This window comes from Hemiscyllium ocellatum, chromosome 17 (genome assembly GCF_020745735.1).
Source record: "Hemiscyllium ocellatum isolate sHemOce1 chromosome 17, sHemOce1.pat.X.cur, whole genome shotgun sequence".
Lineage (NCBI taxonomy): Eukaryota > Metazoa > Chordata > Chondrichthyes > Orectolobiformes > Hemiscylliidae > Hemiscyllium > Hemiscyllium ocellatum.
Genome location: NC_083417.1, coordinates 55845184 through 55871351, shown reverse-complemented (window position 1 = coordinate 55871351; position 26168 = coordinate 55845184). Strand labels below are relative to the sequence as shown.

General features: G+C 40.7%; 1 protein-coding gene across 2 annotated transcripts in view; it reads left to right on the top strand.

The window, feature by feature from the left end:
* fhod1 (formin homology 2 domain containing 1) overlaps positions 1 to 26168 on the top strand; it is a 312470-nt gene that overhangs the window by 8514 nt on the left and 277788 nt on the right. For both annotated transcript variants that reach the window (XM_060838185.1, XM_060838186.1), the window contains exon 2: positions 14564 to 14670. In XM_060838185.1, the coding sequence (XP_060694168.1) occupies positions 14564 to 14670 (107 nt within the window). The remainder of the gene's footprint in view (positions 1 to 14563; positions 14671 to 26168) is intronic.

The following is a 26168-nucleotide window of genomic DNA, read 5'->3' as shown; positions in this document are numbered from 1 at the left end:
GGAACTTTTTCAGATGGCTTGTCCCTTCCCCTTTGTAAAAAGAAAAAAAGAATCTCCATTTTGTGATTGAGGGAAGGGTACACAGCGCTTAGTGGATAGTGTGACCTATTCCCCAATTGTACCTTGCCATTCTGAGCAAGGCCTCACACTGATGGTCTCTGTTGCAACTCATGTAACTGAGTTAGGTGGTATAGATTAACATTGAGAGGAACTGAGAAAAGAAAAGAAGAACCATTCATTTTACAACTATCTTTAAATAATTAAAAATGAAGCATGCCAGGAAAGTACCGAAGAGTCCCACCATGTATATTTTACGGCGCTCACCTTTTGAGGATTTGTTTTCTCCAACTGTTAGAGGTGGTCAAACAAAATAAAAGGGAAATAAAAATTAATGCTGCAACTGTGGGCTGGGGCGGGGTGCAATGCATTGTAACTTCCTCCTGACGGTGATTTAATAGTATATTTCTGTCTATATTCTGAGAATGACTGACTGTCATACGAAGACCTTAAGAAATAGGAACTGGAGTAAGACATTCAGCACCTCGAATGGCTCCATCATTCAATAGGATCATGGCTGTTCCAACATTGTTCACATCTACTTTTCTGCCCTTTTCCCCATAACCTTTAGCCCCCCCGTCCCCCACCAATGATCAAAATTCTATCTATCTCAGCCTTAAATATGCACAAGGGCTTATTTCCACATCTCTCTGTGGCAAGGAGTTTCAAAGACTCTCAACCTTCTGAGAGAGGTAATTCTGGATCATCTCAATCTTAACTTGGTACTCCTTTATTCCAAGACTGCCTTCTGGCCTAAGACTCTCCCGTGGTGGGGGAGATATCTTCTTGATCTTTAGAATGCAAGATGTTTCATTGAGATCGCTTCTCATTTTTCTAAACTCCAGTGAGTGGAGCCCTAGTCTGCTTAGCCTTTCTGAGAAGACAATGCTTCCATACCAGCGATACTTTGGATCTGCGGTAATCATATCGGTCTATACAGCCACTGACAGACTCTGCCTGAGAGTGGAGAAGAGCCATCCTTGTCTACAAGGAACTGCCGATGATGATGACAACTTTTGGATAACAGAAGTTCATGTTGGAAGACAGATGTTTGTTGATTTTTTTTATCATAAGCAATTCAATTTGGTAAAGCTTGACTAGGTATTGCAATGAAAACATTGAGGAGTACCTTGTTTCGATGACTGAAATATAAAAGTTCAAGACCATTTGTTTCCCTGTTTCTACCTGATTGATCGCAAAATGGATAAGATTGGCGCTCCTACCTATCCTCAATTTGAAAAGTATGTTACAGGCTGTTTGCCAAGTTTCTTTTTGTGAACTTGGAACAACATTAGAGGATTGCAATTGTTCTAATTGGATATCAGCAAGGACAAGAGTGCTGCCACAGAGCTAATGAGTCAGAAATTGTATGTTCAACTTCCCATTTTCAGATACTTGAGCACAATATATAAATTGCTGGGATATTACGCTGTGAGAGGTACTGTGAGGTTAGATATTAGATCAAAGGTATCTCTGGTCTCTCATGTGAGCATAAAAGAGCCCATGACACTATTTAGGAAAGAGCTAGGAAGATCTCCTTAGTGTCCTGCCATTTATCCATTAAACAGCAGCAAAAATTGAGACTGACTGTGCTTTGTCATAGAAACCCTACAGGAAACAAGCCCTTACATCCACACTGACCCTCCAAAGAGTAGTCCACCCAGACCCATTCTCCTACTATCCTATATTTACCCCTGACTAATGCTCCTAACCTACACATCCCTAAACACTATGGGGCAATTTAGCGTGGCCAATTTACCTAATCTGCACATCTTTGGAGTGTGGGAGGAAGCCAGACTTCTGGAGGAAACCCATGCAGACACTGAGCAACCATGCCACCCCAATATTGTCATATTGCTTTGAGACCTTGCTCTGTGCAAATTGGCTGCTGCTAATTTTACGTAATTAAGTGATTACACTTCAAAACAAAATGACTGAAAAGCATTTTGAATGGCCTAAATTTGTGAAAAGTGAGATATTAGCAGAAGTATTTATTTTCCTTTTATACACCAATAACAGTGACTGCATTCCAGTTGCAGAAATGGAACAAAAATAGAAGGAGAAATGAACTCTTGGGAAACAGCTTAGAAAGTTCAAACTAAAAGTTGGCCATGATCTCTGTGTGACTGAAAAATGATAGATTCGAATCAGTCAAGTGAAGTGTGAAGTATTGCAGATAGGAAACAAAATGAGTAATTCCTATGAATGTTGTCAAGGAGAGAGTAGATCTGATGGTCAACATATTACAACATTGTGAAGCAACTATCAACAAAGCAAATTTTGTTGGGTGAAGTCAGAATGAGAATGTTTTGAAAAATTTCATTCACAGGCCGAGCAACATTTATTGCCTGTCCCTAGTTGCCATTGAGAAGGTGGTGTGGAGCTGCCACCATGTACGAAAGGTAGCCCCACCATGCCATAGGGAGGGAATTCCAGGATTTTGACCCAATGACACTGAAGGAACATCAATACAGGATGGTGAGAGGCTCAGAGGGGAACTTGCAGGTGGTGGTGTTCCCGTATATTTGTTGCTTTTGTCCTTTTTTTAGGTGGTAGTAGCCATGGGTTTGGAAGGTACTTAAGGAATTTTGCTGAATATATGATGGAGACTAAGAAATTCGATGAGGAATTTAGGTGAAATTTCTTTACATAGAAATGAGTAAGAATGTGGAACGGTTGAAGGAGTGCACTTACACACTTGATGGAGACATGAGCGAATATGAGAGGGTGGCATGGCAGCATGGTGGCTCAGTGCTGCCTCAGCGCCAGGGACCTGGATTCAATTCCAGCCTCAGGTGACTGTCTGGGTTTCCTCTGGGTGCTCCGGCTTCCTCCCAAAGATGAGCTGGTTAGGTGAATTGGCCTTGCTAAATTGCTCATGGTGTTCAGGGATGTGTAGGTTAGATGCATTAGTCAGGGGTAAATATAGGGTAGGGGGAATGGGTCTGAGTGGGTTACTCTTCGGAATGTTGGTGTGGACTTGGGTGGAAGGGCCTGTGTTCACACTATAGGGATTCTATGAACACAGAATAGAAGGAAATGTGGGCAAAAGTGGAAGGAGCAATATAATTAAACCAGGGTGTGTTGTGTAGAGCGTAAACATTACACAGTAACTGGGCTTAGTCGTTGTAACACAATGGTAATGTCTCCACCTCTGGATCAGAAGATCAGGGTTTAAGTCCCATCTACCCCTGAGATATGTCATAGCATATCTAAATAGGTGGATTAAATATAATTACCAGTTGGGCTGAATAACCCATTTTTGTGTTTGTGAATTCTGTGTAACTATGTGAACGACAATGAGGCATTCATGAAACTGGTCTCTCTAGTCCCATCCAACTTTCAATTCTGTTTCTGGTTCAGACCTCTAACCTGCAAGGGAAATGTTGAATTACTGGATGCAGTACAAAGAACATCCAGCCAGACAGTCAGAGGTCTAACGCAGAAGGAAAAGTCGCAAACCCTGAGCTTTGCTGTCTCGCAGCAATTTTATGAAAATAATTGAATGAACTGATAAAAAAGCAAAACCCATTAAAATGTATTTCAAATCAGATTACAAACCTAAGACATGGTAACAGAGTCTTGAGCTAGGGAAAGGCAAATCCAAGACTTAGAATTGTAGAAACCTGGCAATGCAGAAAGAGGCCCATTGGGTCTGCATTAACCCTCCAAACAGTATCCCACCCAGACCTACTCTCCCACTCTGCTTACAAATTATTATTTTACTTAGAAAATGTGAACCTATTTGCTGGTCTTTTCCATTTCCCTTCCCACACCCCTGATAATTTTGCAGGTCACTAAATAGATCATCTTTAACGTATGTATTTTTAACATGGATGGGGGTGGGGGGTGTGGTGGGGCGGGAAATGTAGAAACAGCTCCCTTAATGATTTTACTGAGTGATTTAATTTTACAACCAGGGAGATCCCTGGTCAGTGCTGACTTCGCTGATTGTTGTCGGAGATTGAAAAGCGTGGTTTAAAAGATTATATTGTGAAAGGTGAGGTCCTCACTCACTATCAATTTCTCCTCTACCTTGGCTGGAAAACATATGTGAACGTTGGATGGAGGGCAGGACATATAATGATTGACCACATGGCTTCTTTCTGGAACTGAAACCCAACACTTGTGAAACTGCAACGCAGATTTCGAAAAGGAGAGAAGGCAGGAGAAAAGAGAGCAAATGAGGTTTCTGACAAAAATAAACAGTAATAAATCAACACTGTGGTCATGAACCGATCAAGTCACTAGTTGCAAAAATGTCAGGTGTAGTGCATAACTGCAGGTCAGCTCTGAGATCAGGGGAAATTGTCACATTCCACTGACTGCACCTGTTTTAATCTGTATTGCGTCAGTCACATTCTTGCTAAAGTTAACGCTTAAATGTTGAAAGCTTTGTCTATTGTCTCTCGCATCAAAAAAGTGAATTTGGCTTTGAATAATCTGTTATCACCCAGTATATTTTGTAACAACCTGCAGCACCACATTTTCATTGGATACAATGGCAACAAACCATCAAAGCTGTGTTAGATTTAGGGCAGAGCCATGCTGCTGCTGTAGATCTCTGAGATTGCTGCTACCAGTGGTTAATTCGTATGTGGTTGTGCAATGTGGTTGGAAGTAAATGTAATTTGGCATATCATTAATTATGGTTTAATAAGTGTTAAAGCTGTGGTAATTCACCTACCACCTTGTTACAAAGATTCAAACACCCAATAGTATTTCACAGCTGACAGTTATCGTCATACACCACAGAAACAAACCCTTCAGTCCAACTAGGCCACGCCAACCATGTTCTCAAATAAGTCCTACTTGTCTGCACTTGGACCATATCCCTCCAAACCTTTCTTGTTCATGAACTCACCCAAATGTCTTTTAAACATTGTAATTGTACCCGCATCCACTACTTTCTCTGACAATTAATTCCACACACGAAACATACTCCGTCGAAAAAAGTTTCCCCTCATGTCCTTTTTCAATTTTTCTCCTCTCGCCCTAAAAATATACCCCCTAGCTTTGAACTCCCCCACCCTACGAAAAGATCCTTGACAATGCCCCTCGTGATTTCATAAACCTTGATAAGGTCACCCCTCAACATCTTAAGCTCCAGCAAAAAAAGTCCCGGCCTTCCCAGTCTATTTTTATATTTCAAACCCTCCATTCCTGCCAACATCCTAGTAAATCTTTTCTGCACCCTCTCCAACTTAATAATATCCTTCCTGTAGCAGGGCAACCAGAACAGCACATAGTACTCCAGAAGATCCCTAACCAGTGTCCTGTACAACCTCAACATGCCTTCTCTACTCAACCCCAACTCCTCTACCAAAAGATAAAAACAGAAATTGCTGGAAAAGCTCTGCAAGTCTCGCAGCATCTATGGAGAGAAATCAGAGTTAATGTTTTGGATCGAGTGACCCTTCCTATACTCAAAGGTGTGAGCAATGAAGGCAAGCGTGCTAAATGCCTTTTTAACTCTGTACAAATTTCAGTCTTGCTTCATTTTGACTTAGAAAGGAATTTGAAGGTTCAACTCATAGATTGATGTTATTTGTTAATTATTGTGCCAATTGTGTATTGCCTGTATTGTCAATAGTGTAACCAGAAAGTCTTGGAAGTGAAAAAGAAGCCTGTAAAGACCTATTAAGATGCATGCCAAATGATGAAGGGTTAAAAACTGTACCTGAGTCACCTACTTTAAAAACAAAAGCCACAAAGATAGACTTTTCTTGTTTGTCAGCTTCTTGGAATTTGTGATATTGCCGGCGGCAAACCAGAGTAGGTGATGTATATGCCGGATATGTGAAATGCGAGCATAGGTGTGACGTTACAACCTGGAACTACAGACAAATAACAAAGGTCTCTGAGCCTTTAGCTTTACACTGTGGCATAACAATGTAAATGGCACAGAAAAGTGGAATTTAGCGACTTCAAACATATTAAACCAAATAAGGAGGCAGAAAAAACTTTTCAGTAATATTTTGTAAGGAATCATTTACATCAAATCTGGCAGCTATTGTTCAGAGCAATTTTCCCACCCTGGTTTTTATAACACATGGTAGCAATATTTGAATCACAGCTATCTCTATCTATCTCTCTCTCTAGAGAATATCAAACATGGGAATGCAGAATTGTTCAATGAATTAGACACTCATGTTTAATCAACTGTTTTCTTAACATTTGAAGAGACTTCTATTAAGATATATAAAGTTTTCGAAGTAGTTCAGGGGATGCAGTTGAATTGTTGAATGTGTAGGTGTGTGCTTCTGATAAGCATGCTGAATGAACACCTACTTGAATGAGGTTTTGTAAAAGCTCACTGTTAAAGTACATGTGGAAACAGATTTGTGCTGGAGTATGGCTCCCCTGAGAATCCACTTCAAATTGCATTTGGTCTCACTTTCTCGGTTTAATTCATTTGAAGTTAGTGTTTTACACAGTGAAGTGTTTAATGGTGGCAATTGACACAGCAACACTATCTCACTGTTGGTATGTGACACCTGTTTTTGTGGGGATATTCTGCTTCTGTAGGGGTATTATCTGTTCCCTGGACTCTCGTACGACAGTTAATGTTTTGAGAAGAGTTTTCCTGGAAGCAAGCATTGACTAAAACGCTCTGTCTTTTCTCGACGGAGGCAATCCTCGGGGAATGCTTAGGAGTACAAAAATGTTTGAAAGCTCTTGCAGCTCAGGCTTGGGTCCTGGGGAGGGTCCAGGGATCCCTGTGTTAGGGTGTCCACTCACTCCTTACCATCTGGGTCCTTCTCCTTATCCCACAACATGAGAGAAGGCCTCTCATTCATCAGACTCATGATCATCCTTTGGGCTCATGTTTGCTTTGATGTCCTCTGTTTAGGGACCTAGAAGCTACCCTGGTTAGTATAGAACCACTTTGTCCCTTTCAGCAGTCACACCATGGAGCTCGCCTTGTCCAGAACACTGTATTGTACGCTGCATGGAATGTCCTTACCCAGGCACAACTGTCCTGTCATAAATGCTGCCCTCATCAGCATGCCCACATCCCATGAACGAATAAAGAAAAATTAACATTCATTAAAACTGGACTCTCCTGTAATGCAGCAAATAGTACAATTTGTAGGTTAAGGTGGTTTTTGTAGCTAACAACTACAGTAATTTTGGTTTGTGAAGCTCCATTTAGATTGTGTCTCTGTCACTCACGTGGGCAAACAGTCCAGTTTCACTTCCTAATTTTCATTATTCATTATTCACTGAAACTCTGAGATAATATCCACCAGATTGGTTACTGCAGTAACTGATGTATCAAGCAAAAGATGAAACTTTGAAGCTGTCAGCTGCTGAATAATCTGATCGACTGAAGGATGGAGCTAATGATTTCAAAATCTTAACAGAAGCCATATGATATGCCAGAACATTACAAATAAATGAAGGGTATCCAGTCTCATTTAGTTGCTGTCTCTGTTGTGACCTCTGAACTTTAAGGAATGTCATTGTAAGATTAATTCGTGAGATATTTCTCTTCGTAGAGAAGCGCTTTTAGTTTTTATAAATAACTAGCAGTGGACTACTCAGGATATTAACTTTAATATGTTTAAATTGTCCTAAGCATCCATTATGAGGCTAGGTTAATAAAAATTGCTTTTCTCACATTCCTCAACCTCTGCCCCCCTTCATAGGAGATCTGACCTCATTCAGTAATGGTAGCTGTTCATTAGTAATGGTAAATTAATACTGTTTGATGTTGACCTGAAATGTATTTGTTTCAGGGAAGCTTTAAGAGACTTAGTGTTAACAAATCCCTATGGGTTTTCCATGCAGTTACATTAAACCAGTGTGTGGGAAACCAGCAATTCCAAAATGGATGTACTATAGTGTAAAACAATTGAACTGTACCAATGTAAAATCACAATGCACAGATGTTGAGAACCTGAAATAAAAGCACAAAATGCTGGAAATACTCAGCCGATCAAGTATGAATCTATCCAAAATCCATTGACACTCATCAATCTGAAATGCTAACTGTTCCTTCGCTCATAGGCACTCCACAACCTGCTGAATATTCCCAGCATTTACTGAATTATTCATTATACTGTTTATTTGCTATGTCATTGCTTTATATTAAGCTATTAATGGTATGGGGGAGTTGGTAGTGCAGTGGTACTGCCACAGGGAGAGTAATGTAGAGACCAGGATAAGGCTTAGGACCCAGATTTGAATCCCACAATGAGGGTGGAGTTTGAGCTCAATAAAATATGGAATTAAAAGTCTAATGATCATAAAACCATCGGCAATTGTCATAAAAACCCATTTGATTCACTGATGTCCTTTTAAAGGCGGGAAATCTGCTGTCCTTACCTCATCTGGCCTACATGTGACTCCTGGCCCACAGCAATGTGGTTGACTCTTAACTGCCCTTTCCAGTAGCTTGATACAACAGAGTGCCTAGCAACCACTCTGTTGTATCAAGCTACTAAAAAATCTCAGTGAGACTGACGACAATGCAATGGTAGCCCTATCAACCCTGCAAAGTCCTCCTTACTAACATCTGGGGGATAATGCCAAAATTGGGACAGCTATCTTGCAGACTGGTCAAGAAATGGCCTGACATAGTCAAACTTTCAGATTCACACCTGACAAAGTCTCCGACAAACACTATCACTTTCTATGATATGGCTCCTATTAGCAGGGCAGGTCCAGCAGAGCTGCGGCATAGTTGGATACCGTGGAACGGAATTGACCTGGGAATCCTAAATCTTGACTCCGTCGGATGGCATCATATTAAACGTGGGCAATGAAACCTCCCGCTGGTTACAATTAGATGGTGCATTCTTTTTTGTAGAACATTTATCTAGTATACATTAATCTAGTTATTCATAGTAATATTTAATTATTAAAAGCAAACAAATTGTCATAATCAGTTGAAGCTGAGAATTGACTTTAGGATGATCTGTGTGGTCAAGTCAGAAGTGTGTGTTGTTCTGGGTACAAATTGCAACAATCGAATTTAAACTGACCTTTGAGTTGTTTGAACATGTTAGGTAGAAATGAAATCACTTCTGTTTTGTATGTGTTTATTTCGCAGTGGGAGTGATAATTGGGTTGGAATCTGTAAACATCATAAATGTGCAATGTGTTGGGATTTAATATCTTTGCATCCTTTCAGGTTGGGCGTACAGCACAACAGTAGCACATGCAGGTAAATACATGTCAAAATATTGTACGCCCCATTGGCAAAGTTAAGCTTGTCTTGCCTGTTAACGTCTCCTCTAAGAGTTCGCAAGCACGTTCTACTCTATCTCTTGGTAATTATCTTCCATTAACTCATCTTGGGAGGCAGTCGGCTCCTGCCTGTTCTTCACATTTTATTTAAATGTGTGAGCTGAACTAAGGGGAGACAGCCTGTCAATGACTTGGCAGCAGAGGCGGTGCTGTTTTTTTTACTGGAGTTCCAGGCAGGCACTATTTCGTTTAGGAGTGCAGGATTGCAATCAGGAGTGAGAATCTGTCCTGACTCTTCATTTTCTCAACTCCCTCTCCCCAATTCAAGGGAGCTGACAACTGCTAACAAAATGAGATTGGTCCACTCAGCATAGACTTCGGATCAGAACCCAGGATCTTTCTGTTCTATTGAAACGCATCTCTTACCTGCTCTCTGATAGATGATACACTCCTTACTGTTTACTTTAAAATGGAGAACAACAGAAGGAAATTTGGAAAGGATACCTTTTTAAAAGTGTTCACTAAAATTAGATATTAATAGAATCTGGATTAAGTTTGCTCTCTGAGTTGAAAGCTGAAAACGAACCTTCCAGCTCAGTGAGCAAACCTACATCCAGAACCTCAACCTGAGCTACAAATCTTCTCAAAACTCGCTAATATTAACAGAATAACAAATAAGCTCATTGTATCTCTCTCTATCAATGGCATATATTGCAATGCAATCCTCTTTGTGGAGGAGAAGTGACTGTCCAAATACATAATTCCAAAAAATGCAAATTTCTCCAATATTTTAGAATGCATCAGTGGTGTATTTCATTTATCTGGTAACAGATATGAACACTTATGTAAATTAACAAAATTTATTTTCTAGCACTTCCAATTATTCCTACTTGGAATGTAGGTCATGGTGCATTTATTGTTCAATTCCAATTGTCCCAGATAATTAGTTTCAGTAATGACAACAGTTGACTGAAAGCAATTTTTGACTTGTCTGTAAACCTCTAATTATACACACTCTGGATAGGTTGTTTAATTCATTCCCTATAATAAAAGTGCATGGCTATGTGTATTATGATGCCCGTAGAGACCAATAACTTTCAGAAAGATCCAACTTCACAATATGGAAGTCAAGGTTTTAGCTTTTAAACGTGCAGCAACAAAAGACTAAAAACACATTGAACTAACCACTATCTTTGTAGTTAATTTAATACATTAAACTAGAGATTGGAATACCTTTTTTTATTAGTCCTACTAATGCTTTGTCTTTTTTTTTAATCTATGTACTTTTTATACATAAATATACAAATAATATCTATCAATTGAGAAGTGAACCTTAGCTCCTGCAGATTTATTCCTTTTCTTTTCTGTTCTCAGTCTGCCATTTTGCAATCCTTGCACTGTTGATCGCATTGAGGTTTTCTTTTCCTGGATGAGCTTCCCCTGGTCCAAACCAGGAAATCTGTCCAGCCTTGTTTAACTCTGGATGAATTTGGTCTGTCAATCCAAATGCAAGCTCCCACCCACATTCCTCATGACAAACCACAGGGATGTTTCTGGACCAGAGGTTCCATCTTTAAAAGCACTGTCTGTGTTAGCCTTGGAAAGTCTGTTACCTGGTGTGAGCATATCACAATTACAACATCAAACACAATAGACTTAGAGTCATAGAGATGTACTGCATGGAAATAGACCCTTCTGTCCAACTCATCCATGCCAATCAGATTTCCCAACATAATCTAGTCCCATTTGCCAGCACTTGGCCCAACTCTCTCTAAATCCTTCCCTATTCATGTACCCATTGAGATGCCTTTTAAGTGTTGTAATTGTACCAGCCTCTACCACTTCCTTTGGCAGCTCATTCCATACACACACCATCCTCTGCTGTGAAAAAGTTGCTTCATAGGTTCCTTTTAAATCTTTCCACTCTCACCCTAAACCTATGCCCTCTAGTTCTGGACTTCCCCCACCCCAGGAAAAAGGCCTTGTCTATTTATCCTAACCATGTCCCTTCATGAGTTTATAAACCTCTATGAGATCACCCCTCAGCCTCCGACACTCTACAGAAAACCGCTCCAGCCTATTCAGCCTCTTCCTGTAGCTCAAACCCTCCAACCCAGGCAACATCCTTGTAAATCTTTTCTGAACCCTTTAAGTCAGTAGAAATGCTGATTAGTCAGTCTTGGCCATGACAATCTTTAATCTTCAGAGCAAATGTACAGTTCGCAGCACAACTATTTTTATTCCAGTACTTCCAACACTTTGTGGGACTTTGGAAAACTCCAAGTCTACCTGTCATAGAATTAGATCTAACACTATTCAGGAGTGAAGTCAAAGGAGCACTTTTTCCTGTGAATATTTGCAATTCTCTCCCCCCAAATTGCCATGAGTGCTAGCTCAATCAGGATGTTGACTGATGTTTTGTTAGACTAAGGTTTTCAAGGGTTATGGATTAATTCTAGTACCTCTTGATGTAAGACAATAACGGTTGTATGGTAGAGTAATCATTGTGACTTCTCTTAATTGTGGCATAGCTATAGATGACAGTGCAGCCCAAGAACTGATCAAAGTGGTTGTGCCTTTGGTATTCATTACTCACCTATATATATATATATCTAGGAAAGGAATTGCAACTTCCACCTGAATCACTTGTTACTGATGTGATGTCAAATGTAGTTACTCTCAATTTGTGTCATTTAAAAAAGAAGTCTGACATTTGGGTTCTGTATCACTGATTTCTTATCCACTTGCCAGAATGAAGGCTGGGATTCCTGATCCAGCTGAGTTCAGAATTTGAACTTCTCTGTGCAACATGATTTTTACAATAATGATGACCATTAGTGACTAATGCTCCCATAACTGCTGTACTGAATAGTTGCTATTGCTGTCATGTGGTGGAAGTAAAAACAAAGTGTTAAGTATACAAAGTTACAGTGGACTCCCAACGTATGGATAGAATGCTGCAATAATACAGACAGTTTGTGATAGTAAAATAGATAATGTTTTACCAGTAATTTACACATTTCTCAATGTGTTAAAGGATATTGAGACGCATTCTGGCACACCTCTCCATCAGTTCAGAACACTTTCTTCTCCCTTCAATCCTCACCTCCATGAAATTAGACTGGCAAGTTTCTTCACCCTCCATCAATTCACACTAGCATCATCCTTCCTCTCTCTCCGCAATATCCTCAATGCCAGTTCATAGTGTTACCCTCACCCCTCATCAGCACTGATCCCAGCTCTTTGGATGGTGGATATTCCTGAAATGCCCCAATCATGGAAGATCGCAGAATTCCATATTCTGGAAACCAGGGATGAAGCCAGACACAACATTGAGCAAATGGACACAGGCCATGAAATTGTCAGCAATTGGCATGTAGTTTTTGGCTGTTGTTTGATTTTTAGACATTGATTTATCTCTAGCTCTGTCAGTGTTTATTCTGAACTTTTTTTTCTGTCTTTCCCCCCACCCCCACACACATCTCTCTCTCTCATCTCCTGCAGCCTCCCTGCTTCGTCCTTGCTGGGAGAAGATCTGTGATTTGTCCTACTGTTTCTCTCCCACACCATATCCCAGGACCTTCTTTTCCCCAACTTGTTTTGAAGACCTTTAGCCTGCATTATCAAATTGATGTTCCCTGCAGGACCAGTGAGAAGCTTGGCTGGGTGTTCATTCCTAATTGGAGAGCTGCCTCTTTGTAACTGCTGAGTCATAGTTTGCACACCCACAGGCCAAAGTCATATATTTCCATGTCTTCTTGAACTGAGCTGGCTCTGATATAATGGATGCATTTATCTGAATGAGACCTAGGTACAGCATTAGAGCTAGTCAGGCATCTTTATCTTTGCAAAATAATGTAGAAGGAAGGTTATTCACAATTGGTAATTCCCTGCTCTCTCTTCAGTTTTAATATTCCACAGTCCAAATTGTTTTTTTCAAAATTTTATTAATTTGAATATTTTTTATTGAGAAGGAAAATGTAGTAATTAATATAATTCTGCAATAAAGAGCTGCTCACAGATGAACTATTTTTGAATTAGGTCTTTTAATGTCCATTCACCATGAGAAGTAGTCCACGATTGTTTTCTATTTAGGGCCAAAAATTTAGGGCGCTGGCAAAGCACAGCAGGTCAGGCAGCATCCGAGGAGCAGGAGAGTCAATGTTTCAGGCATAAGTTCCTAATGAAAGGCTTTTACCCGAAATGTCAACTCTCCTGCTCCTCAGACGCTGCCTGAATGGTTGTGCTTTTCCAGCGCCACACGTTTTGACTCTGATCTCCAGTATCGACAGTCCTCCCTTTCTTCTATTCAGGGCCCTCTGTTAAACATTCAAACTGCTGTAAACTCCATGGAATTGTTTCATGCTGTTGCAAAACCTAATGTGTCAAATAGTTTACTGTTAAAATGTAACAGCAAATCAATTAGGAAGCTCTTGTGTTCTGAACTGTTTGATACCGTGACAATATGGGACAAGATACTTTTTATATAAAAAAAAATTCAATTCGGAACTGTGTGTAGAAAGTTCCAGGACATCAAACACAACAAGCAGTCACAGTCTGATTGGAATGATGTGTTCACTTACAAAAAGGCTTCTCAGTCAGCCTTGGTAGCACTGTTCACAGGAAGCTGTGAGCTTGAATCCCACTCCAGGACTTGGGCAACCTTTTCACACACGTGTAGAATGAACGGCTAGAGGAAGTGGTAGAATCAGGTACAGTTACAACGTTTAAAAGATGTTTGGATGGGTATCTGAATAGGAGAGGTTTAGAGGAATGTGGGCCAAACACAGCAAAGTGGGAACAGTTTAGTTTGGGAAACTTGATTGGCCTGGATGAGTTGGACCAAAGGGTCTGTTTCCATGCTCCATGTATGTACGACTTGTGTATGGTAGATTAGATTGGCTTTGCAATGTAGCATTGAGGAAATATTGCACTGCAATAGGGACTGCATATCTAATGAAATGTCAGACAGAGGCCCTGTAAACATTTGGGGGTGGATAAAAGATCCCACAACACAATTTGAAGACGAGTGAGAGTATTCTCCTCCTTGTCCTGGCCAATATTTCTCCCTTGGCTAACATTTACAGCTGATCCACTTTCACAGTGCTGACTTTATGGAATTTGCTGTATGGAAATCAGTTGCCATATTTACTCCATCACAACTTCATTATTGGCTATAAAGCACTTTCAGGTGTCCTGAGTTCAGAAAAGGCTTTATATAAATATCAGTCTTTATTTTTTCCTCTTTTAAGTTTGGATATTCCTGCTGCAAAAGTAAAATTTATTTTTTATATTTCTCCTGTCTGTCCAGTTGGAAGACTGTGTGCTACAGTTAGCTCCGAATGGGAATTATTTGGATCTGGAGTTGTCACTGGATGAGCAGAAGGATGAGCTGGAAGGTTTCTATGAAGAAGTTGGGTAAGGAATTAATTACTGAGCTAAACATGAAAATAGCAAAAAAGGTTAATAAGATCCAACATATAACGAGTATGTGCTCAGCAAATCTGCAGCTTTGCTGAGTAATCGATCACTCAACAGAAATCTAACATTAAGCGAGAGTTTGACATTTTCACCAGTCTACTTATTAACAGTACAATTCTTTAGACACTTTACAAATAGGTTTGGAGTTATATTGACGGACATGTTAAGATTCTCTTTTCAAAGTGCCACTGTGGCAGATTTTAGCTTCCCTTGAGGTTAAGGTCTGTATAATTTCCCTGTAATGACTAGCTATTTCACTGGTCATCCTGCCTTAATGACATTCTTTGAAACCCCTCAGCTCAGCACATGGAAGTCTTGTAACAATAACAGAGTGAAGTTCTCACTTGTAATAGCAATAATAATAAGCTGTGCATTTTTAAAACCAAGCAATAGTACTGATCATAGAGCAACAACAGGATTTTACAATTGACATGGGGCTGATTGACCACTGCATGATGATCTTTTGCGACTTTCAAACTCCATACTTTTGGTATTTTATTTTGACAGGGTAAGACCTAATTTCTTGTGGTTTACCTGCTGTCAAATGTGAAGGATAATGTAATGGTTTCAGTTGGTTTGATTAGCACACTTGTGCAAAGTTAAGTTTCTTCACAGACCTTCAGTGAAAGTACAATGAAATGCTGTGGTCACTTAGGCCTGGACTCTACATGCTCCATGATGGTCTGCTTTCAGCATGGAGACCTGGACATAGGGAGAGTGCCCAGACCCCACCTTACCAATCATCTCTGAGCTGGCCCATGATATGAGGAGTGTGTGAGCCTTAAAATTGGCATTCTGCCTGCCTTATCTGAATAAATAATTAAGGGCCAAAACTGAGCTTATACTAAGCTCAACATTCTCCTGGCCAAGCCATAATAAGGTTGCCACAAGTGAGCAGCCTGTTCTTTTTTAACAAGGTCTCAAAGGCAGAAAGCAGCATAGAAGATAGGAGCAGGAGTAGGCCATTCGACCTCCTTGAGCTTGCTCTCCCTTTCAATATGATTCTGGCTGATTATTGAGCTCAATGCGTTAATCCCCCCCTCACCCCATTCTCCAGTACCCCTGATCCCTTTAGCCACAAGAGTTGGATCTACCTCCTCCTTGAAAACACAATGTTTTGGTCTCGACCACTCTCTGTGGTAGTGAATTCCACAGGCTTACCACTCTCTGGGTGAAAAATATGTTCATCATTTCAGTCCTAAAAGGTGCATCCTTTATCCTGAAATTGTGATGCCTGGTTCTGTACTCCTCCATCATTGGGAACAGCTTTCCTGCATCTACTGTGACTTGTCACTTATAGAATTTTATGGATTTTTGAGATTCCAGTTCACCTTCTAAACTCCATTGAATACAATTCGAACCAACTCAATATCTCTTCACCCCCTCTATAGCAAGAACATCTTTCCTCAGATAGGGAGACCAAATGTGTGCACAAAATTCCAGGTGTGGTCTCACCAATGCCCTGTGTAATTGCAATATCACAAACTGTTTGCTTTCTTTAGTGCCTGCTGCACCTGTACGTTTACTTTTAGTGAGTGGTGTGTGAGGACACCCAGGTCACGTTGAACATTTCCCTGTCCCATTTTACATTCCGGAGAAAGTGAGGACTGCAGATGCTGGAGATCAGAGTCAAAAAGTGTGGTGCGTCCTAATGAAAAGCTTATGCTTGAAACATCAACTCTCCTGCTCCTCGAATGCTGCCTGACCGGCTGCGTTTTTCCAGCACCACACTTTTTGATGCCCGTTTTACAGCCATTCAAATAATAATCTGCCTTCCTGTTTTTGTTACCAAAGTGCATCCCCTCACATTTATCCATGTTGTACTGAATCTGCCATGCATTTACCCGCTTGCTCAGCCTGTCAAAACACACTGTGACATCTCTGCCTCCTCCTCATAGCTCACCCTTCACAGCTTTTGTGTAATCTGCAAATTTTGAGATATTACATTTTAATTCCATCACCTAAATCATTAACATATATTGTGATTAATTGGGATTCAAGCACCGATCCCTGCAGTACCCACTATCACTGCCTGCGGTTCAGAAAAAGACTCATTTTGTCCCACTCTTTGTTTCCTGTATGCTAAATGACTTTCTGTCCATCTCAATACACTACTCCTAGTCCCATGGGATTTAATTTTATATATTTATTTCTTATGTGGAACTTTGTCAAAAACCTTCTGAAAGTCCACATAAACCATATCCACTGGCTGACCCTGATCAACTCTAGTTCCATCCTCTCAAAATTCCAGTGATTTGTCAAGCATGACTTCCCTTTCATAAATCCATGCTGACTGTGTCTGATTCGACTATTATTTTCTAAATGCTGTGCTATAAAGTCCTTGATAATGGACTCTAGCATCTTCCCCATCTCCAACATTAGGTCTATAATTCCCTGTTTTCTGTCTACCTCCCTTTTTAAATAGACAGGTTACATAACCTAACCTCCAGTCTGTAGGAACCGTTCCAGGGTCTAAAGAATCCTGGATGGTGACCAGCAATGCATCCATAATTTCTAGGGCACCTTCCTTAGGTACATTGAGATGTAGATTATCAGGCTGTAGGCATTTATTAGCCTTCAGCCTCATTAATATCCCAGCATTATATCTTTGCTCATATAGATTTGCTTCAGTTCCTCCCTCTCACTCAACTGTCCTCCCTATCTTTTCTGAAAGTAGGTGAGGTGCTATCTTTGGGACTGTCCTTTAGGTATTGGGGTACAGCCCTGATAGAACAGAGAAAATTGATTCTATCTATTCCTCTCATTATTTTGTACACCTTGATCAGGTTTCCTCTCCTCCTCCTCCTCTCCAGAGAGAAAAGTCTGAGCTTATTCAACCTTTCTTCATAAGGCAAGCCCTCCAGTCCAGGTAGCATCCTGGTAAACCTTCTTTGCACTCTCTCCAAAGCCTCTGTATCTTTCCTATGGTAAGGCAACCAGCACTGGACACAATATTCCAAGTGATAGTTGGCACCTTCCTTCCTCCCCCCACCTGAACTTTACTTTAACGTTGCCCTACTTCTCACTCACTTCTCCTTTTCAGATGTTTATGCTCTCCCCACCCAATAAGCTGTCCAACCCGAGTCCAGGAAACATTGGCCCCTTCATCTTGAGTCTACTTGCAGCATCCCACTAGCGAAGGTTGGCTAGCAGAGAGTGGGATGTCCTGCCACTGATGAGTAAGGGCTGAGCTTTAGCCTACCCTGCAGAACATTATGGCTGTGGGGAAGGGTCCATTTCGGTTTGTCAGCTGGCTGCCAACTTGCCTTCCGCATCTTCTGTCTCTCTCTTCCCATTAAACTCCACCTCAGACAGTAGTACACGATAGAAATCAATAGTATTTAATTTAAGACATCAGTTCCTGTTGGCAATAAGGTACTAACTGTGCATTCCAAAATGTGTTATCCTTAAACCATTCTTACCTTTACACTGATGGTGCTCTCAAAATGGTGTTGGGTAGGACATTGTGTCTAGCAATAAATGTGGGATGATAAAACAAGCTTCTGGATAAATTTCCCTGTCAGATATAAGAGTCAAGTCATGTTAACTGGGCAGCTGTTCTGTCGGAATTGCTAACATTAACAAGACATGCAAGGGAAGCAAAATGTGTAGGTTTGGTCAATTACCAGCTCACCTCACCAATCCATCCACTGGTAAACTACCTGCAACTGTCTCTGGTTTCTGCTTTTTCCATTCAAATGGAATTGTATTTTTAAACTGTGATGGGTTATTGTATGTTGTATTTGCAATGGCAACAAAATATTCCACCATATGGAAACAACTTAAAAGGATTTTTTCTCACCAATCCCAATGATGAAGCTTAAATAGTGGGATAAGATCAAATCTGCTCGCTCGACAGAATGATGATCATGAAATAAACAAATCTTGTTGCAACCTAATTGTCAGATGCTTTCAGATACATGATGTTAGAACCAACCAGTTGGCTGTCAGCCAGACAGTATACAACTTTTCAATCTTCCATTGCCCATAACAGAGATTCATTTATAATGTTTCTTTTCAACATTATATTTTTAATTCACTATCTTCTCACAAAAGATTTGATCAGATTTTGAGTAGGTTTGTGGTTATTTTCCTTTTACTTTTCTGATTTCTCTTCCACTCTCCGAGCAGCCTGGCCCTGCTCTGACTGATTAGAAATCCAGAGAACATCAATCTCAGTTGTAGCTGGCTGCTGGAATTTATGACCAAAAATCAGAAAGAGGTGGACCTTTTTGATTTGCTTTAATTTTTCACCACCATTCCCTCTTGCTTACTTTCTGAGGCAACTCCCATAGCTCCCCAACACTATTGATTCACATTTAGGATGTGAAAGTGACCAATTTGGATGGAAATGTCTTTTCTAGTCTGTGGAAATCTGAAATAAGATATTGCCAAGTCCCCTTTGCTTATAGAACATTGCAATCCCATAATATCCATTTCTTGGGAAAGCGAATTGTCATCCTTAACTTTGCTCTGATATGGCCATTTTCACTGCCTGAACAGATTTGCAACAATTTATTTATATGATTAGGATGTGACAGGAGGATGTTTGGTTAGTAAGTTTGCAGATGACATCAAAAATTGGTGGTGTAGCGAACAGTGGAAAAGGTTATCTCAGAGTATAGAAGAGTCTTGATCAGATGGACCAATGGGCCAAGGAGCGGCAGATGGAGTTTAATTTAGATAAATGTGAGGTGCTGCAGTTTGGAAAAGAAAACCAGGGCAGGAATTATACATTTGATGGTAAGGTCCTGGGGAATCATAGAGTTACAGAATGAGTCCTCGGGGTGCAAGTGCATAGTTCCTTGGAAGTGAAGTCGCAGGTAGACAGGGTGGTGAAGAAGGCACACTTGCCTTCGTTGGTCAATGCGTTGAGTACAGGAGTTGGGACAGCATGTTGTGACTTTATAGGACATTGGCGAGGTCACCTCTAGAATATAATTTTCAATTCCGGTCTCCCTTCTACAGGAAAGATGTTGTGAAACTTCCATAAATTATAGAATCCCTACAGTCCATTTGGTCCAACAAGTCCACACTGCCCCTCTGAAGTGTAATCCTCCAGACCCATTCCCCTATCCTATTGGTCTACATTTCCCCTGACTAATGCATCCCTGAACACTATGAACAATTCACCTAACCTGCATATTTTTGTCCTGTGGAGCAAAGCGGAGGACCCTGAGGAAATCCTCGCAGACCCACGGAGAAGGTGCAAACTCCGCACAGACAATTGCCTGAGGCTGAAATCAAACCAAACCAGGTCCCCTGGTGCTGTGAGGCAGCAGTGCTAACCACAGCCTCTGTGCCAGCCCACCTTGAAAGGGATCAGAAAAGATTTACAAGGATGTTGCCTGGACTGGAGGGTTTAAACTATAGGGGGAGTCTGAATAGGCTGAGACTTTTACTCCTGGAGTGTCAGAGACTATGCAGTGATCTTAAAGATGTTAATAAAATCATGAGGGTCAGGGTCTTTTCCCCAGGACAGGGCAGACCAAACCTAGAGGGCTTAGGTGTAAGGTGAAAGGGGGAAGATTTAAAAGGGCAACTTTTTCATGTAGAGAGTAGTATGTGTATGGAACATGCTGTCAGAGAAAGTGAGTACAATCACCACATTTAAAAGGCATCTGGATGGGTATGTGAATAGGAAGGGTTTAGGGGGATATGGGCCAAATGCTGGCAAATGGGACTTGGTCAGTTTAGGATATCTGGTTAGCAAGGATGAGTTGGACTTAAAGGTCTGTTTCCATGCTGTATGTCTCGATGAACTACTATTTATAAAACTGATAACTCTTGACGCACAGAGGTAGTAGGATGTTGTGCTATGATGACTCATTTGTCCTGATCATTGTACAGCTGAAGGCTTGTTGGGTGCAGGAAACAGCAAGGCATCTGTACAAGCTTCACGTGAGCACCGTTCCTATCATTACGAGGTTAGGAATGCAAAAGAAGAACCATCCTGTATTTTAAATAGCTGAGCTTGTTATAATTAGACAGTGATTTGTGTTTTGACATGGATTTAGTGAAGCAATTGCAATATTCAAATATCTAAGTACAAGCTTTTAAAGAACTATTACCCGTTTAGGTTTTTGAGTACCTTTGGGGAAGAGTGACAGTGATAGGAAAACAGATTGGGACTTGATCTGCATTACAAACTTTATTTCGAACAGTAGTGGAAATACTTTTTATATTGAAAACTAAAGCTTTAAGTGCCAAAGATTGTGTAACTAATTTAGAATTAATAAAACTGTGGCCACATTAGGTATTAGAAGCAGCAATGTTAGGATGACTTCCAGCCAAATATTGAATCCCTGACCACAACTGGGCCAGATAAAGAGAATTCAGGACTGGTTGTGTTTAAATGGTGGTTGCTATGTTACCATAGAATGTGCAATTTTGCACATCAGCATTTATTTTCAGTTTGTTGTTTCTTTTCTGCTTCCTTGATGTCTTCCCCAGCCCCAAATTAAACACTAAGGACACTCCTAAACTGTCTGCTCTTCTGCCTCTATTTATGAGCAATGAAAGAGGATGCAGACTGGTGGGATGTGCAAAATAATTGATTTTGGTTGCATTGATCTAGTAGCTTAATATGCTCCATTTATTTTCCATCCTGTTTTCTCCTTCATTCTCATTTGAAGAGTGCATTTTAAACTTTCAATCAGTCAATGGAAGTGAAATTCGAGCTCAAATGATAAGTTGAAAATCTAGCTAACTGTCTCAGCAATAACTTGTACTTATGTAACACCATTATTGTATCTAATCCCCACAGGTATGATAGTTGACAAAGAACAACATAAGGTGAGAAGGTGGGTAAGGGTTTGGAAAGAGGTTAGTTTTATGGTGCTTCATAACGTGAGAGATGGAGAGGTGTAAGGACGGATCTTAATTGATTAGATCTGAGGCAGCTAACAGTAGTATTGTGGCAGTTAAGATCAGGGATACACAGAGGATCAGAATTATGTCCCATGATTACTGCAATGGAGGATGTTCAGGCCATGAAAAAATTTAAAGTTAAGGATGAGAATTTTTAAGCAGGAGCCAGTGTAATGTTGGGAGGGTAATGTGTGAATGGGACTTAGCTCAGGATACAAATTGGATATGTGCAAGAATATTGAATGCACTGAAGTTTACAGAGGGTTAAATTTGGGAAACCAGCCAGGAATTGCCTGGAATAGTCAAATCCAGGGGTAACAAAAGCATGGATGAGGATTTAATGAGGTGGGTGCAAAGCTCTGGGCAGATTGGCCACGTCAAAGAGATAGAAATGGTCTTAGTGACCTCTTGGAGATTAGCTTGGCCTCAGATCGTTACCAGAGAGAGGGATGGAGTGAGTTGCTAGGGAATGGAGTTGTGTCAGAGACTGAGACAATGGCTTCAGTCTTCCCAATATTTAATTGGAGGACCATTTCTCCTGATCCAGTCCTGAATACCAGACAGACAGTCTGACAAACTTGAGACAGTGGAAGCAACAAGAAGGATGGTGATGAGTTAGAGCTGGGCAGCATCAGGAACGGATGACAGTGTCACCAAAGGCAGTGTGTTGGGGAGGGAACCAGGGAGAGATCACTGGGAGAGCCAGAGATTAGAATGCGTAGGAGCAGGTTAAGGAACCAATGTCAGTTGTACTCTTGTCACAATTCAATGGGGGAAGAATGGTTACAGGGGAGTGAGGTCCCAACCAACTTGGTGAGAGTAGAGAGGTATTACAGAAGGAGGGTGAATCAACTGTGTCAAAGGCAGCAAACAAGTCAAGATGAGGATGGAAGGTTTGCTGTGTCACATAGAAAGTCGGTAGTGACTATGAAAAGAGCTGTTTTGCTGCAGTGACCAGGTGAAAGTCTGTTTGGAGGGAGTGAAACCTGGAGATCTGGCAAAGGTGGACACACATGGGTGATGCCAACACGTTCATTTTCTGTTGGAAAGGAGAGGGATTGAATTCACTTTGCCCCCAGAAAATGACTTGAATCTGCCATCTGGCTCATTTTCTTCTGTCAATGTTTGGAGTGTGAATGTTTGAAATGGGTTGGCAAAGGAAGGTGTCTCCTGTAGTCCCCATATTTGTGAAGTTTTTCAGTTTGGACTCTCTGGATAATGATGGGAACAAAGCAAGGGTTTTATCGTTCTTCACCCTAACTGAGGAAAGTTAGTCTCTGTTTCAGATCAGCTCAGGCTGGTGTGGGAAACTGAGACTTGCTTATCCATAATCCTCAGAAGGACACCTAGATGTTGCACTTACCCTTGAAGCAGTGCTGGAGGAGTGCCTTCGATGGAGTGCATTTCACTGTCCCCTCCAGTTTAGGAATTGTGTTTTCCTACACCTCTTCCTACTTTCAGAATGAAGTTGTAATCTGTGCATCTGTAAGAATGAGTGATTAGGGGACCTCTTCCAAAGATCATTGGATCCAGGAGGAACAGGAATGTTTTCCCATTTCTCCTTGAACAAGTGCCAACCTTGAATTGGCACTTTCCACCTAGCCTGACTCTGCCAACTAGAACTTAGCTATCACCACCCAGGCAAGATGGCGCACAGCTAATGCCACCAGTCAGGCATGATGGGTAGTCAGATACTGTGGCTCATCCTGGAACCTTTGTACGTGGCTTGAGTCCAAGTTTGGGTTGGGTTTGGGCTTCTCAGTTGGGTCCAAAGCACAGTGGCCCAATCACAGTGTATCTGCTCTGGAGGGCAATTGGCTGGTACAAAATCTGTAACAGTTGGGCTGCTATTGCGGTAGATGAAACTAGTCGTTGTTTACATAGATTCAGTCCTAAAAGAAATAAGTAGTTTGATTTGGTGTTAAGAGAGACAAACATCTAGTCCTCTGTTCATTTTAGTGACTGGGAATACACAAGATGGATGTGGACACCATTTGGTTTTCCATTGACATTAATGGAGATTCAAAATCCATCCTTAGCTTTCTGTCGCACCTTCACGAGGCATGCAAAGGAAGACAGGAACCTATAAGCCACACAGTGGATATAAAGTGTGACAGCCTTGCAAAGATGCCAACAGAATGAGCTGGATACAGTTCCTCTGCTCATGTCAAACATAAGAACTGGCTTGAAAATGAACTAAGGAAATAAATATCAAGCTATTCAATCAATGCTACACAATTCAACCAGTCTGCATCCTCTCACACTGCTTATAAACAGACACAGAAAAGCAGACAAATTAGGGATGTTCTTCGTGTTTAATTTGGGGCCAGGGAAAACATCAAGAAAATAGAAAAGAAACAACTACCACTGGAAGTAAATGTTGATGTGCAAAACCGCATCAGGTTTAAATAAACTCACATTCTATGATAACTTAGCAACCACTATTTAAGCACAACCAGTCCTGAATTCTCTGTATCTGGCCCAGTTGTGGTCAGGGATTCAATATGTGGCTGGAAGCCATCCCAACATACCCAATGATCCAGATGGGCAACTGAGTCTTTTCCAGTCCTCTGTTCTCCAAGTTCCTGTTGGATCAGTCACTTGGAGTAATAAATTACTTGAGGTACTTGTTCCATTGAAATCTTGTCAGCATTTGAATTCATTCCCTCTTTCGTTTGAGTCTGCAAATAGCCTATCCTTAACCTTTAAAGGACTAATTAGGATATCATCTAATTCTGCCTTCCCGCATTGGATTTGGAGACCTGTTGGTCAGTGTATCCAAATTTTATTTTAATGTGATTAGTGCTTCTGCCTCTATCAATCCTTTGGGTAGTCAATTCCACACCTGAGATCACCATCTATGAAAAACATTGTTCTTCAACTACTAATGACCTTCATTTTAAATTTGTTGCTTTAAACCTGTCAGTTATTGATGTTCTTCCTATTCGTTCTACCTTGGAAGCTCTTAATTACACACATCCCAATTAAATTGCTTGCACAAAGAAACCAACATCAGTCTTCCAAAACTTTGCTCATTCTGAAAATTCTCCATTTTTGGCAACATCCTTGTAAATCCCTTCTGTAGCTCTTCTGATGTGTCACATCCTGCCTATACTGTAGTGACCAGAACTGCGTGCTGTGCTCCAGCTGATGCCTAACCTGTGTTTTATAGCACTCCAGCTGAATTACCACCCCTGGATTTGATATAATATGACAGCTCATTGGAGAATTTTATTTTTGCACCACTTAGAGAGAGAAAGTCACAACTGATGTGAAGTGAATTAAGAGCAATTGTAATACTTAGAACTTCATCTAATATTGGTGAAGAACTAACCTTTCCATCGCCTCCTCAGTAACATCAAACAGAACTGCAACTTGTCTGGCAGTGTTTTGAGCTTACTTCACCAGAAATCCAGGCCAAACGAGCAGCACAGTTCCAATCCGCTCGCTTTCCGTAGATATTACCCAAGTACTACCAGTTGAAAAAGGTTGCAATTATCTAAATACACCAATTTTGCAAACTAAACTGATGCCTGGATTATACCAATGTTGTTTCTGTGTGTTTGCTCATGTTATTAAGTTGGATGCTGTCTTGGAGTAGCTAAGCTTGAATGAATGGTCTTGGAAACAACATGTAGTCCAGGCGTCTCTATACAGGTGTATGGGGTTCAAAGTGCAGAATGGTTGGCGCTCCTACATGGAAAGTATTACTTCATACTCTGAATTTCACTTGTGCTTCAAACAGATCAAACTGATTTTCTTTGAAGCTCTGTGGTGAACTATATGCTATATATTATAATATGGTGAACATAATTATATGCTAACTACTAGGCGTTGGAAAATCGCATAAGGGGATTCTTTACCTGAATGGGTGACTTTATTTATTTAAGTTTATTTGCAAGTTTAGAGCAGGGCAGCAAGATATCTTGAAACTGGAATAGTTTAATTTTGTGTATATTGGTTAAAAGACTGATCATTGCAGGATTGGATAAAAGTATGCAGTGCAACCACAAAGAGGAGATGTAAAATGCTACCAGACATGATGCTGTGCAAGCACATTTTTTCAGGCTTTGACAAGGAAGCCTGAAAACTGTGGCTTGCTTGAAGTGACTTCAACCGAGTCATATGGAGATTATTCATTTGTACATGTGATCTGTCATGTAGTGTTACTAAATAAACCAACTTTGACTCTGAATTATGCAGGAGTATTTCAGAATAAGGCGCAGCACTGATCTTTAAGGCATCTCGGTCTGTGTGGAATTTTACAAAGTAATTATTTTGAAATGTTCCTTCCTGCTCTGGGTGCTGAGTCACATCGGGTTATATTTCCATGGGTTTCAGCAGTCTTCCACTACTGAGTCCAACTGGCTGCTCTTTACATCTTGTTCTTAGCCAGTGAGCGTCACCTCAGTTCCTATACACTCTCCAAACATTGTGTCTGCACTGCGCCACCAAAGGAGTATCATAAGAAAGTGGATGTTCAGTTTTCCTACTTCGATGTCTTTGTTAATGTAGTCTTAACAGGAGCCATTGGTTAATGATCAGGAACAGGGCTGTCAAGGGAG